The 14075-nt window shown below is 36.4% G+C and overlaps 1 protein-coding gene across 8 annotated transcripts in view; it reads left to right on the top strand.

The window, feature by feature from the left end:
• Positions 1 to 589: 589 nt before the first annotated feature.
• Positions 590 to 14075, top strand: part of LOC105032336 (histone deacetylase 15) — an 83561-nt gene continuing 70075 nt past the window's right edge. Inside the window, exons 1-5 of one of the 8 annotated variants that reach the window (XM_029260991.2) lie at positions 595 to 876; positions 5070 to 5315; positions 5429 to 5617; positions 5799 to 5892; positions 10933 to 10994. In XM_029260991.2, coding sequence (XP_029116824.1) covers positions 5304 to 5315; positions 5429 to 5617; positions 5799 to 5892; positions 10933 to 10994 — 357 coding nt within the window. In that variant the 5' untranslated portion in view covers positions 595 to 876; positions 5070 to 5303. Of the gene's footprint in view, positions 877 to 1212; positions 1259 to 5037; positions 5618 to 5798; positions 5893 to 10932; positions 10995 to 14075 lie in introns of those variants that run through there. The other 7 variants (XM_073251767.1, XM_010906758.4, XM_010906761.4 and 4 more) reach the window with 7 other exon arrangements.

Below are 14075 nucleotides of genomic sequence, written 5' to 3'. Positions count from 1 at the left end.
CCATCCTCGACTTCCTCCACTGCTGCGTCGGCCTCTCCATCCCACAATTCTGCCGTTTTATCCATTGCCGCCTTTCCATCATCACCGTCGACATCCCCTCCAACCTCTTTCCCAAGATCTTACTTTTTCATTCCCTTCTCTGGCCATGGCATTCGCACCCCACGTCTTATGTCTGATGAGTTTTTTTTAAAAAATTCTCATTCTGGAACGAGATTTTAAGTTTCTTGAGGTGAGGTTAGATTCGACTACCGAAAAGAATGGATCATTTTTATTTTTTTTAAAATAAAAATTGAGATGAAATTTTTTTAATTAAATATTTAAAATGAGAGACGTCTATTTAAATTTTCATTTCAGATCTTGATTACTCCAACCGAACATCCCTCTGGTTGGTCGTTCACCGTGTTACAGTGATGCAACATGCAAACGCTGAAACCGTTAGCCGGTGCTTCCTTCGCTTTTCCTGCCCCTTGCAATAAAGAGCGAAGCGTGAAACCGGGTCCGATAAAATCCGCCCGCAGCACGCACGTTGAGTCCCAGGTCAGAGCTGGTTCGGTTTTAAAAATGGAATCGCATACCTGATCGGGATCCGGATAAGCCCTGATTACAATTTCCCGGATCCAGGTGTGGGTCTCTTCCAGCATGCAGGTAGCTTGTTGAAATGAAATAAGAAATTAAAAATAAATCCCATACCTCGGCGGTGCCCGAACTCCTTTTTCTCCTCTCCGATTTACCCTAATCCCCTTTCTCCCAGCTCCTTCTGGTGAGATCAATCGGCGCCGTGCTGTCCCTAAACTCGGATTACAGCGCCAAGCGGCCAAGCCAAAACCCCCAGATCCCAATTCCATCCCCGGATCTCGATCTCCTACCCTAGGGACGGTAATCTCATCATCATTATCTTCTTCTTCGTGTTTATCGGCTTCTTTTTTTCACTGCTCGTGTATGATAATAGAAACCTTGGAATGTAGATGTTGGTTGGTGGGGTGAAATAGGAGGGACCCTAGTTTAGATCCCTGAATCTTTTGCCTGGATGCTTGTTTTCTGGCTCCTATATTGTCTTGTTTGGGGAGCTTTAGTTTGTGGCATGTTTTCCCCCTTTTTCTTAGAAAAATGAAAGGAATAAATACTTATGAATGTTAAAAGATTTAATGTTTTTTTTGTCTGTTCCTTATTACGTGAAACAAGGAGTAACTGCTCCAATTCTTCTCATGACAGTAAAAGGAGTACGGTTGCCCGAGTAACTATGAAGCCAAGCTCTGAAGTATGGGTTTGGAGCCTCAAGAATAATTTACAAGCTCTTTGGACTAGGATTCTTTTGTCATGTGTGGAATTATGTTCTCCAGGCCCTTCTATAGCTTGTTGGAAAGTTAGCATTTTTGGCATCGACCATTATTTTTTTGCTGCATTGGCATGGTATCCTTCACCATTATAGCTTTGAAGGAACATGGTTTGGACCCTCATCATATAAATTTGAGATGTAGTACTATACCAGGAAACTGGAATAATTAATGGACAATGATAGCAGATGGAGAAAAGAAAAGAGAATGTTTAAGATTTGAAAGTTAGAAATTACTTGGATTCAACAACCATATTTAGATAGTGAAAAGAAAAGAGAATGCATAAGATTTGAAAGTTAGAAATTATCTTGGATTCAACAACCAGCCAAGCAGCGAGGTACTGTGCTGCTTTTGCTCCATCAATCAACTAAAATGTTTTGCACCACTGCATAAAATGTCGACTTATTATCTTCTTTCTTCCCTTCTGATCTACTGCCATCATTACTTTTCTTTCATTAAGTCCCACATATCATGAACTAAGTCTTGACATGGCTTACTTGTATTATTACTTATTGTCATTATATAAATAGGTTTTCTAAAGCAAAACCTGTAACCAATCTCGTCATGCGGTGTATCAGTAAGGATTTTATGATCCTTACAAGCTGAGTTTCTTAAGCATGTCTAGTTACTGATAAGGACATATTTTATGCCACTTTTTTTTGTTTAAATTGTCTAAGAATTTTATTGTGAGAGCATAATTTGCATCAACATTTTTAAGCATTTTCAAAATCACAAGTTTATTGAAAATTGCCAATCTCATTGAGTGATTGATGAGAAAAATTTTGATGACCATGTCATTCCCAATAATCAGCATTTACAAGATTGGTTTCAAGCCATAAATCACAGAGGAGGTGGACTAGTACTGAAGCATTTGTCGAATCAAAAGTTTTGAGATTCTTTTTGATCTGTGTCAGAAAGTTATAAAGAAAAGGTGAAAAATAGAAACTTGACTCAATTGTAAATTAGACAAATGAAAAAAAGTAAAGAAAATCGCACATAGAAGCATAAAAAGTCCAGTTTCCATCACCATATGCCCATATATAACATGTCTCTTGAAATGAACAACATACCTTGTTATTTAATGTCTATCTACCACCCTATAACTGCATATGATGTTAGAATTTAACCTAAAGATAAATAATAAATATCATCATCATCATTATTGTCATAGGATTTGATTTGTAATGATTCCTTCTTTTTCTTTTACTTTTGAAGGTATATATAATTTAGAAACATTTATAGTTCAATATTGTATGGCATCATAAGAGAGTGGCTTTATGCTTGTACAACTAAGATAAATTGCAATTTTAGATATGCTTTACAAAGCATGTTTCAGTGCTCCATGTATATGAGCTCAGTTATTATTTCAAAAATATACCAAAAAATGAAAATTTATGGGTGACCTCATCTATGCTTCTGTTCATCCATTACATGTGATTGGCTTCATGCTCGTACAACTAAGACAAATTGCAATTTAAGATATGCTTTACAAATCATGTTTCAGCACTCCATGTATATGAGCTCAGTTATTATTTCAAAACTATAGGCTTACTTTTTGTTTATTATCAAAAAAGGAAAATTTATGGGTGACCTCATCTATGCTTCTGTTCATCCATCACATGTGATTTTTGTTCCTTCCGCTCCATCTGCCCCTAATCTTCTTTAACTTCCAAAGCTTGTCCTCTGTATTTGTAACCTGGTCCTTAAAATATCATAGCCAGAGATAAATAACTAAATTAAATTTTTATTAACATAACAATATATTATCACATAGTAAGGGTTCTTTCTGAATTCTGAGTGTCAGGATAGAAAGAACATCCTAGCAGTCTCACCATGTAGATGTTCCAAAGTTGCAACTCTAAATGACTCCTAAGATCAAATCTCTAATTGCCTTTTTCCTTTTTAGGCTCAAAATCCTCTTGCCCAAGGACTGTTTGTTTGTTAAATAGAATTACTGTGGGAAAGTGGAGGACCAATAAGTTAGGTGAAAATGGAGGAATAGTGAGGAGTAAGTCCGTTCTGCCATTTTTTTTTTAAAGAGAAATATCTTTATTTTGCTCCGAAAGAACAAGTGAGTGAAAACTCTCTTGAAAATCTTAATAGTACTGTTCCACTAACTCCATACAGGTTTTAGGTGGGATAAATTGGAATAAACCAGAAAAAGCGATTTTATTCTGATAAATCCATTTTATCATGTGACAAAGTGAGGCTAAATGTTCATATACCCTCCAAACTTTCCTTAGAAGATGCATTACATTTGCTAGAGGACGTAGGCTAAATACCTTTTGTCATGAAGTTTCAATCCTCACTCCAGCTTCTTCCTCTACCCTTTGCCTTTTGGATGATGCTGATCTGTCACTTTAGGTCATGCTTTGACTACATGACCACGGTCCAAAAAAAAATGTCTCGACTTGACTTAATAGGATCCTTTGGGATATTGATGGCACTGGCTGTAGTAATATTTAGTATCTCCTCTTTATTCTGTATTCTCCAATCTTCTCTAAGTTTATAGTGCACTCCTAACATTTCCTGTGTAACTGAAATCCCAGAATTCATTTTTATACAAATCTATATAGGAGAAAAATTCTATATATTTCATGTAAGTCTAGCTGCTCAAAACAAGTACTGCTACTCTTAATTATCGAAAAGCCAATTTAAAAGGCCAACATGAGAAGACACAGTTGTTCATTGTTTTCTGCATGTGTTGATGACTGTAGAGATTTTTAGTAGGAGAATAGGTTTGAAGTATTGTAGTTCCAGGACATTCTGCTTATGTTGCTGGCATGGCACATATAAATGGACTCACAGTTTGCCAATGTGCCTTGGTGCAGTATCCGATAACCAACCCAATACACCTCATATAGTGTGTATTGTACTGCAGTATGGTTGTTTCATCAAGCCCTAGAGAAGGATGAGGGGAGTAAGATGAGAAAGTGAATGGCTGCGTGGTAAAATAATATTAGCAAAGAAGAAAATATTAATTTGTTGCCGTCTCATTGGATGCCATGTATTGTTGCTCCTCTACCAGTCTCCCCCCCTCCTCTCTCTCCATTGCCCCTTTTCCTTCCCTCCCCATCCTTCCCTCTCCCTCTTTTTCCCCTTTCCCTTCCTACTCTCTTGCCTCCCAATAAGCACAAAGAACAAAGCGTATGGAGCTGAAGATGAAATAGTTTTGTGAATCTAGAATAAAATCCCAATGAACCTGACCTTGTAGTCTGCAATCCATCCTCAACAATGTTTGGGAAATATTCCAGATGTATCTGAGCTTTCTTTGGAACCTTACTTTTATTTTCAGAGCAAGAAAATAAAACAAGTATTTTGCATATATTGCTGCTTTATCTGAACGTATCGGTGCCTAATACTTATTCTTTATAATCCCATGTTGTCTTTGAGAGCATCTTTTTACCCTAGATGCACGACTGTTTTGACTGTGATTTATGGCAAATGTTTACTTGTATGATGCAATTTTCTGCTGTATTTTGAGCATGACAAGTCAATTTCATTAGCATACACTTCTACTAGCAGAAAGGAAGTCTATAAATAATTACCTTGTTGCAATGTTATATGTTAATACCTTGTACCTCTTATGTATCTTCATGGACATCTCTTCTGGTTCCTATCATATGTTTCCTTTCATTCTTTGGCATAATTCCCTTTGCTGCTGGCTCTTATTTGCATATGGGTTTGCGCTTTCCATTTTAAGGCTTATGTGGATGGTGCAAATTCCATTGACAGCTTCGAGGAGAAAATTCCATGCCTATTTGCGTGGTATCTGAAAAACTTGTCTAACTACACAGCAGAGGAGGGTGTTTCTGGAGAGTAAAATGCAGAATCAAGTTGATCAAGTAGAGAGCCAAAGCAACTTTTCTTTGTTGTACGAATGCCATGGAAAATCAGCTCCAGAAGGAAGCAAAGGATCTTTATATTTTGGTGAAAACTGTCTTGAGCAAAAACTTTTAGGAGAGAACAATGATGAACTGTGTAATGCTAGGACCACCCAATCTGATTTATCTGATTGCATGGCTGATGAACCTACACCAAGGCTAAGAAATGTTGTGAATGCTGATGAAAATGCGTGTCTGCATGGACAACAGGAGAGTTGTGAAGCAGAAGAAAATCTGAAGCAGAAGAGCAGCACATTACAAGACTTGTATGCTCAAGAATATTATGATGACGAGGATGATGATGATAGTGACTGGGAACCTGCCAGTCATTTTGTTATCAAGAAGTGGTTTTGCGCTAACTGTACAATGCCAAACTTTGATGATGTTTGTCACTGCGATGTATGATAACTTGTCCTGCTTGCCTTTTTTACATTTGAACTTTTTTTAATGGTGTATATTTGATTTTACTATTTTTTTTAACACGTATATTTCATGATATTTTGTTTACCTTATAGGTTATTGGAGTCCATTTTTAAAGATTATTGATTTGCTATATGTTTAATTTATATTTTACCTGAAGGTCTGTGGGGAGCATAGAGAATCAGATTTCTTTAGATATGATTTATCCCAGTTGCATGTTGGAGGAGAGGTGGTTAACAGCTACAAAGGTGCAGGTATTATTTGTGTTTCACACTTGGTAAGACTCATTTGTTTTATTCCTGGAACAGAATTATCCATGAGCAAGTAAATTGATATTCCATTCTTGGTAAATAACAGAATCCACCAATTTAAGAAGGAACTCTTTCTATAGTTGGCTAAATCCTAGTTGCTTGTTGCTTGCATGCAAGGTTTGCAAAATCGACCGAAACTGGTCGGTTTGCTGGTTGGTTCGGAATTTGGGCCAACTGGTCCAAATCGGTCCGAACCAAGAAGTTCCACAACTGGGAGTGAGAAAAAGTGCTGGGAGACTGGCTTGGTACACGGTGTTTACTGTACTAAATGTACATACCTACCAGTACAGTCCCTGATATTAGTTTTGCGGGCATTGCTTTTCACAGGGAAGTTTAATGTATGCATCATACAATGCATCACAGTTTTTTATTCTATAGTATATAATATGCTAGGATGAAATCTAACTATATGATAGAGATTGGTGATAGATGGTGTCTTAAGTAAAAGATTGAGATAGCGTAAGTTCCAAAGGTTAACTTCCTTCAAATGCTGAATAAGGTATATTATGGAAATGACCCAAGGAAATCTAACTGTATGATAGAGACTTGTGATAGATGATGTCTTAAGGAAAAGACCGAGATAGTATAAATTGAAAGATTAACTTCCTTGAAATGCTGATAAGGTCTATTAGATCTAAATATTGATTATCATGTTTTGATGGCATGCTTGTTTTTATGGATATAAATAGATGAAACTTTAAACATAGATAATTTTTTCTGTCCCCTTGTTGAATTCTGGTCTCGTTTATGAAAGCATATATGATTAGGTAGCATAATGGTAGTGCTTGGATCATGGTTTGTTGAACCACGCTGAACTGACAGGTTTGGGGCATGTACAAAGACCGACGGGAGGGGAGGGCCTCGAACCATCGCAGGCGGAGGCAGAGGTGGAGGTGGAGAGGGAGGGGGATTTAATAAGCAAACTGGCTCCATCTTGAATAGATAGGCTGAACCATGCCGATCCCCAACTAGTCTAGTTCACTCGTTGGCTATCTTGCATCTTATAGTTCATGAGATCAATCTTTGCCATCATGATTAAGAAAATGGAATTCAATTCTTCTGAGTGGATTAGTTTGTTCATAACTTGATTTTCAAACAACTCATCTCATTAGTTGTGGCTAGGTGTACAATCAAGATGAAAGACAAATTTGATTCAGGAACTTGTAGGGAATGAAGGTTAGCCTTGTATGTTATAGGTTTCGAAACACTAAAGGATGGTATCGAATGTGAATGGTAAAATATTATGTATGAACTACAAGTCTTGGAGCTAGTGGTGACACCAATGTTTATAACTTGGCACCGGACTGGTTGGTACGTTGCTCCCTTAGACGACATATGTTACGTCATTGGAGTTGTTAAAGCACTTGTATCATATATCAGTATAGCCCTCGTAATGTATTTATCCTTTATCAAGTTGGTATGATATGTCTCATACTAAGCAGCTGGGAAGCATAGATATTGATATGCGTTACGGGTATGTTATGGTATGATTACACCAATACGGCAAAAATTGAAAAAACCACGATACGAATACAGCTAGATATTTTATATTTTTATTAATATTTAAATATATATAATATTTTAATATTAATAAAAATATATAAAAAAACTGAATCATACATATAATATTCGAATATTAATAAAATTAAGTTCTCAAATCTCAACTAAATTTATAAGTATCATCATAAAAAACAAACAAACATTTGCAATTAATGAAAAAAAAAACTAGTAGTCTAAATAAGTAGAAGAAATCAAAATAGTAAGTCTTGATAATCAAGTGATAATAGTTTCAGTTGCTTCATTCTTTGCATCATCAGCAAAAAGTTTTTTCTCCATATCTGATTCATCAAGGGACAAACTTGCAATCTCAAGAATGCAGAGATAGGAGTACTGGCGTCGCATCGGAAACGTACTCGCACTGAAAACGTACCTGGTGCTGGTACATACCTGAAATAGGAGTACCAGTGCTTCATAGCTAAACATCATGGAATCGGTACTGAAAATATTGGAAAAGAAAACTCCGAGAACTCATCACAACATTTCTAGCATGTGAGGCCAGTTTCTCACACAAGCTAGCATTTGATGTCGTAATTGAGTATACTATGGGGCCGTAGTACTCAATCTTTTTCTAGCTTGTGGGGACATAGTACTCAATCATTTTTTAGCTTGATTGGTGGTGCTCATATTCTTTCATTGACTCCCGTTATCACGTAGTTTTAGGTTTTCAAATGTCATTAAGAAGTCTATGTTTTCGGTTTTAGATAAAATATGACATCAAGGAGGACTAACTCAAGAAATTAATTGGTTTATTGGGTACTTGTCTACCTTTCTAGTTTGTCTTAACTAAAGAGGATATTGTGAAATATTGCTGGATACTGAAGCATTTCCTACCCCGGTCAATTCATAAGGATTGCATCCTTAGTTTTATAGTAATGGAGTGGAAACAATCTCCAACTTTCAGTCTTTACATGGGTTGGGCATTCATGAAAAAGAAATATTGGAGCATCTCTCTCTCTCTCCATTTTTAAATATTTTGTTGATACCAGCATGTTAACAATTTGGAATGGGTTTGTCCAAACTTAAATTTTATTCTCTTTACTGAATAATAATGGTATGGAGCACTATTGAATTTTATTTTCTTTACTGATTTGGCAACAAAGGCCTTTCTTGGACTTTTGAACACGAAAGATACTTGTAGATTTGAGAAGCAAATTAATTTGTAAACTTTTTATCAAAGTAAATATATCTGCAATTTCTTTCGCACGTGGGATCTTTATGAGCATTCAAACTAGATCATAAATTAGGTGACTTATCTTGTTACCTAGCTTTGCTGTCCTCATCAGGCAACCCTGTTTTGTCCTTTTATTTGGTATCTCTTCCCAATTAATTGTCTTTTGCAGAATTTAAGAGTCTTTATATCTTAATACTCTTTTGTGGTTGTGAGCTTTGGCCTCAGCAGTGGTCAAGTCAAGAAAAGTCTATTTTTTCTTGATGGATTGATAGTGAAATCTGCCAAGGAATAATATTGGAAGGTCTTGCATTAGCCAATGTGCTTTTAAAGGATGGAAGTGACAGAGGGCAAGGAAGATATAGTGCCCCTCTTAGGCCTATCAAAATGGGTCAGGTTTTCACTTGAACGGGGCCCAATTAACTCAAATTTGGATCTCATAATTAACCCACTTACTAGATTTATGATTTAACTGGGCTACCTAACTAGAAAATTAGTTGGGTTCAATTTGGGATTGACCTGACCTGATAATAAAATGACCTAATTAACATTATGTGATAGATTTTTATTTCTATAAATCTCTTTTGTTTTGAATCTGCATTTTCGAAACCCTTCTCCAAATGTGCCCAAATTTCATGTCTCCCTAATACTGTTCCTCCCCATTTGGCCTTTAATCTCTATAGCCACTAACAGCACGCAACTAGCAACACCATTGGCAGCCACCAAAGGCCGGGTACCTCTATTCCTCTATCATTTGCTCTCTCCCTTTTTCTCCGTCTCTCCTTTTTTCTCTGCCGTCTTTCTTCCCAGCCAACAGTTTGTATTTTGTAACTGTCGCTTCTTGATGACAAGCCCTCCTAGTCTTGTTAGATCTAAGTTCACATGTCTTGATACTTGATATTATAGAAGCACAAGTTGGAAGGGAAGTATCAGAGAAAAAAAATTGTTAGTGGATAATCATGAATATTAGAGGATTTTGTGCCAAAAAAAAAAAAAAAATCTTCTATCACTACACATTTTGGCTTGGAGATAGGCATTGGTGGAGGGGCATGGTGGTTGACCATGCCGCCTCTTTATAGAGGAAAATAAGATAACGAGAAGATCCCACTCATCTTCTACCCTTCATCTTCCATTACTCTGCAGCCACCATCCTTTCCAACCTATAGATTCCAATGTAAAACCTAACCTCAAACTGTCCAACCCCCACCCTCTCCCTCAAACCCAGCACCACACACACAAACAAAACAGGAAAAAAGAGGGAGTGGGTTTAAAAAAAAAAAAAGAAGGAGAAAGTTGATTACGTTGAGTTGGCTAATTGGGTTGACAACTAGAATTTTGGTTGGGTCGTGTTGGTTGCATAAAAGTTTAAAACATCTGCATGGTGAGGTTGAACCTCATCGAACTTGAACACTAGCCATTTACGAGTGTAACCATGTCTTTCTTTTGCTAATCTAATATCAAATCCATTCTAATTCCTAAGTTCTAGCCATGAAAGACTTTTCAACACTTTCTTGAGAATCTAACTGTTCATATGAATATTGGCATAACATGAAAGGTGAATAAACTTCACTAAAACATCTTAAAGTAAAGCATACAACAAGATCAGTTGGTCTAATTCCAGGGTAGCTGTCTCCAATTTTTAAGATGTATCTATTTGACCATTTTGCATTACATATATATGTTGCAGACATTGAGAATTATATCAGTTCATTTGCTGAACCACATTCTGTTGCCATTTCTTCAGCTGCACATTTGGATAATCTCATGTTTAATTTTTCACCCATATTGATTGCTGTAGGATGACTATTACCTTCCTTTAACATCTGGGGAAGGAGTTAAAAGAAGACACTGTCTTTACTGTTTGGTGGTTTGTGAGATTTGGATGGATTTTTGGTTGAGATTTATATAGTTAATATATTTGTCTTCATGTAAGTGCATGTGGTGATTTTTTGACTATATGTGTCTTCTTTTTCTTTTTAACAATTAACACTATGGTTCAAGTTGTTCTTAGTTGAATATGTTGGATCTATGTTTATGTTTATAATAAATGATTTAGTGATCATGGTTACTATTATTGTCCTTACACTTTTACCATGTGAGCAAGATTGGTTTGTTTTAGTTGAAATAAAAGCCTATTCAATAATGTTGCATTCCTTTCGAGGATTTATGAAGACAAGTGCTACTTCATAGAACATTTTGTCAATATTTCTTTTCTTTTATTTTTTTTCTTTACGTGATTGCAATCTGTTATGCAGATTCATCCACTGAAACATGTACAGCTATAGGTTTTGATGAGAGAATGTTGCTTCATTCTGAGGTATCCATATGTCTAACTTTTTTTGTGAATATGATGTTTAATTCAAGAACTATGTCGCCATGTGGGTACTGGCGTATCTCCTGCAGTTTAGTTTGTGGGTATTCCAACTTCTGAAATCCTTCCTGCCACTTTTAGCTCTTAATTGCATCTTAACCAAGGTTCCAGTGTAGGTTTTTTTCGTACCTTGGAATATGCCTACCAGTTTGACAGTCAGCTTTACTATATTTCCTGCAATAAGTAGTTCCTTAGTAACCATAGGCTTTTCTGGTAACTCTACATCATCAACATGGTTTGCTTCGTGGTATGCATGTTGAGGGCTTAAATTTCAGTTAATGTGAGCATATTTAAATTTTTCATTGCAAACTTTGGCCTTTTTATTTAAAGGATCCCACATAGGCCTTCTTTGTTCTTCATTGCTTAAGATCATGCTATCTTGGTACATCCTGTTCACTTAGTCACCAATTAGTTTTGTTATGTAAGTTCCTATGCTGCAGTACTTGTCAATTATAATTTTTCTTTATTAACTGGATGGCCAGAAGCCAATTCTTTCTTTTCTGGTCTTATACAAATGTTGGATGCTTTCACTCTTCTGATCAGCCAACATTTGAACCCATCAAACAATGTTGGCCTTATTGCTGCCCCTATTCAGATTTTCCTTGAACATGTGGAAGCATGTCTCGTTTTCTTCCTTGTTGATTTAAAATGCCTTTCCTCTTTTGGCAAAACTCTTGTGAAAAATATACTTCAGATAATAAAGTTTTTTTTTTTGGGGCATGGATAATGAGGGTGGCTGATTTTTGATTTACAATATAATAATTAGTTATATCAATTTTTTCGCTGCTTAGTTGTTTTTGGGACTTGCTTCATTAAGCTTCTTTTCATGGCAGCAGGTTGGAATGCATCATTGTTGCCATTTTGTCAATTAAGATTTCACCTATAAATAATAGGAACCATGGATCGTCCCTGTGAATCAAGAATCAATTGTTGATGACATACCTGAAGATGTCAAGGAGAAATCTTTTTAGCAGTATCTCTTGCAGCATGAAACTAATTTGTTGGTTCTCATGCTGGTTTTAGCTTTGCAACCTTTTGTATATTATAATTTTTACCAATGAGCGCTTTACTCTTTTTTTTAAATCTCTCCATCACTTTGCCTGTAAGAGACTAGGTGGTGGACCTTCCTAGCATAAATTCGAATTGCTTGGAAGATCTTTATCCATTGTCTTCATCCTTAGTCAACCATCAATGGTTGTTATATGTAATCCTTGTTTCTATGAAATGAAATATATGTTTGTTATGTCAAAAATGTGTTTCTACCTAAGGTTTTAAATCTAGTGGGATGGGGCTGTCTTGGTTTTTTCATGGAACGGAATGCACCGCCATTCTGTCCTGTCCCGACACTTGGGATGGAGGATGTCCCAAAATGTCCCGATCGGGATGCTAGGACGCTAGTGGGACGGCTTTGTCCCGACACATGGGATGGTGTCTCCTCCCGGTGTCCCACGGGACGTCCTGTTGGGACTTGAATCCTTGTTTCTACCAATATGGATTTACGTGATGGAAATCATGTTACAACAGCAACTCTAACAACTCATATAGCCTTGTTTTTTTAAGCATATGTTACTGGAGGATCCCAACTTTTATGGTCCAGTTTAACCAATATGATGGATTAATTATAAATGATTTTGGATTTGCAATGGTGGTTGTATTATTTTGTGAAGAATCTTTCATGGTATTTATATTCTTCTAGTGTAAACTCCTTGGTTCCTTGATTCATGGTGTTGTGTCATTCTCTCTTTTCCAGCTTTGCCTTGTACTTATCGTGGGAGCTGATTAAGACTCATTCTTTAAGATGCATTTTGTTTCATCTCTTGTGAAGTATGCATAGAAAGATAGCCTGGTAGATGCTCATCTGTTTAAAAAAGCCTGGACTGTGGTCATGAACTCTCATATCACCATCAAAAAGGAAAAAGAGTTCTCATTGGTATGTTCCTTCGATGTTCTAATGTAGTATGAGCTAGCAAGTTGAAAGTTGGCATTAGGTTCCTGAGCCTGAATGTTGTATTGACTTGATTCTTGAGCTTGTTGAATTACCTGGTTTAGAATGTAGAGGTTCATGCCGATCTGATTTGGCCCCCAAAGTTCAGATGTGGTATGAGCTAAGGTTTTAGCAATTGACCACATGGGTTATTGCTCCTAGTTTGTCTCAAATTCCAAATACGGTATAGGTTGAGGGGCCAAACTTCAAACACCCATGTGTTATTTGCTATTCAAGTAGTTTAATTTGATTTAATGAAGGCTTGGAAGGACCCACGTTTTAAATTTTGAGGATTAGGGCCAGATTGGCTGTTGATTTGTAGACCATTGACTATACACTGTATTGTACTATGTATCTTATGAGTAAAATATATTGGCTAATCCTTGACAGCTAGGTTCAGTTGGTACACCCTTGATACAGCTTGTTGTGGCCTTCAACTTGCTTGTCTTTATTTTTTCTATCATGTCTGTGTCTCAAGAGCCCAAGGCTGGAGAGATGGCCACCACGGCATGCTCATACAACAAAACCCTACATGCATGAAAGACATTTGACTTGTAAATAAACCTACGACAAGATAATAAACACAGAGACAAGCAGCTGTACAAAGTCCAAGCAAACTACATTCTCCAAAAAAAAAAAAAAAGAAAAAAAAATAACATGTCCAAAATCCCTCTGAACTCTAAACAGTTCATGACCAAAAAGAATCCTCAATAGATTTCAGTAAGTAAACTGTAAAGATGAGTTCATTCCACAATAGAGCCCAGGCCTTGCATCCATGCTCCCAGAACTATGCCTCACTAGCCTCTAGATCTGTCAAGATGGGAAAAACAAAATAATAAGATCAATGGTATGGTAGGTAACAAATTACCTTATCTAGTTAGATCATATATGATGAGAAAACAAGTAATTAGACACTAATTCCAGAAAATTGCATTGGAATTACATTTGCAAAACTTTTGAGCAGTTACAATCTGGCTTATGAAAACAATCAATAATTTTAAAAGTTTAACAATCCATACTTTGTAAAAGAGATATAATAGATA

The sequence above is a fragment of the Elaeis guineensis genome, chromosome 2 (assembly GCF_000442705.2).
Source record: "Elaeis guineensis isolate ETL-2024a chromosome 2, EG11, whole genome shotgun sequence".
Taxonomy (NCBI): Eukaryota; Viridiplantae; Streptophyta; class Magnoliopsida; order Arecales; family Arecaceae; genus Elaeis; species Elaeis guineensis.
This window is presented reverse-complemented; position numbering and strand designations above follow the sequence as displayed.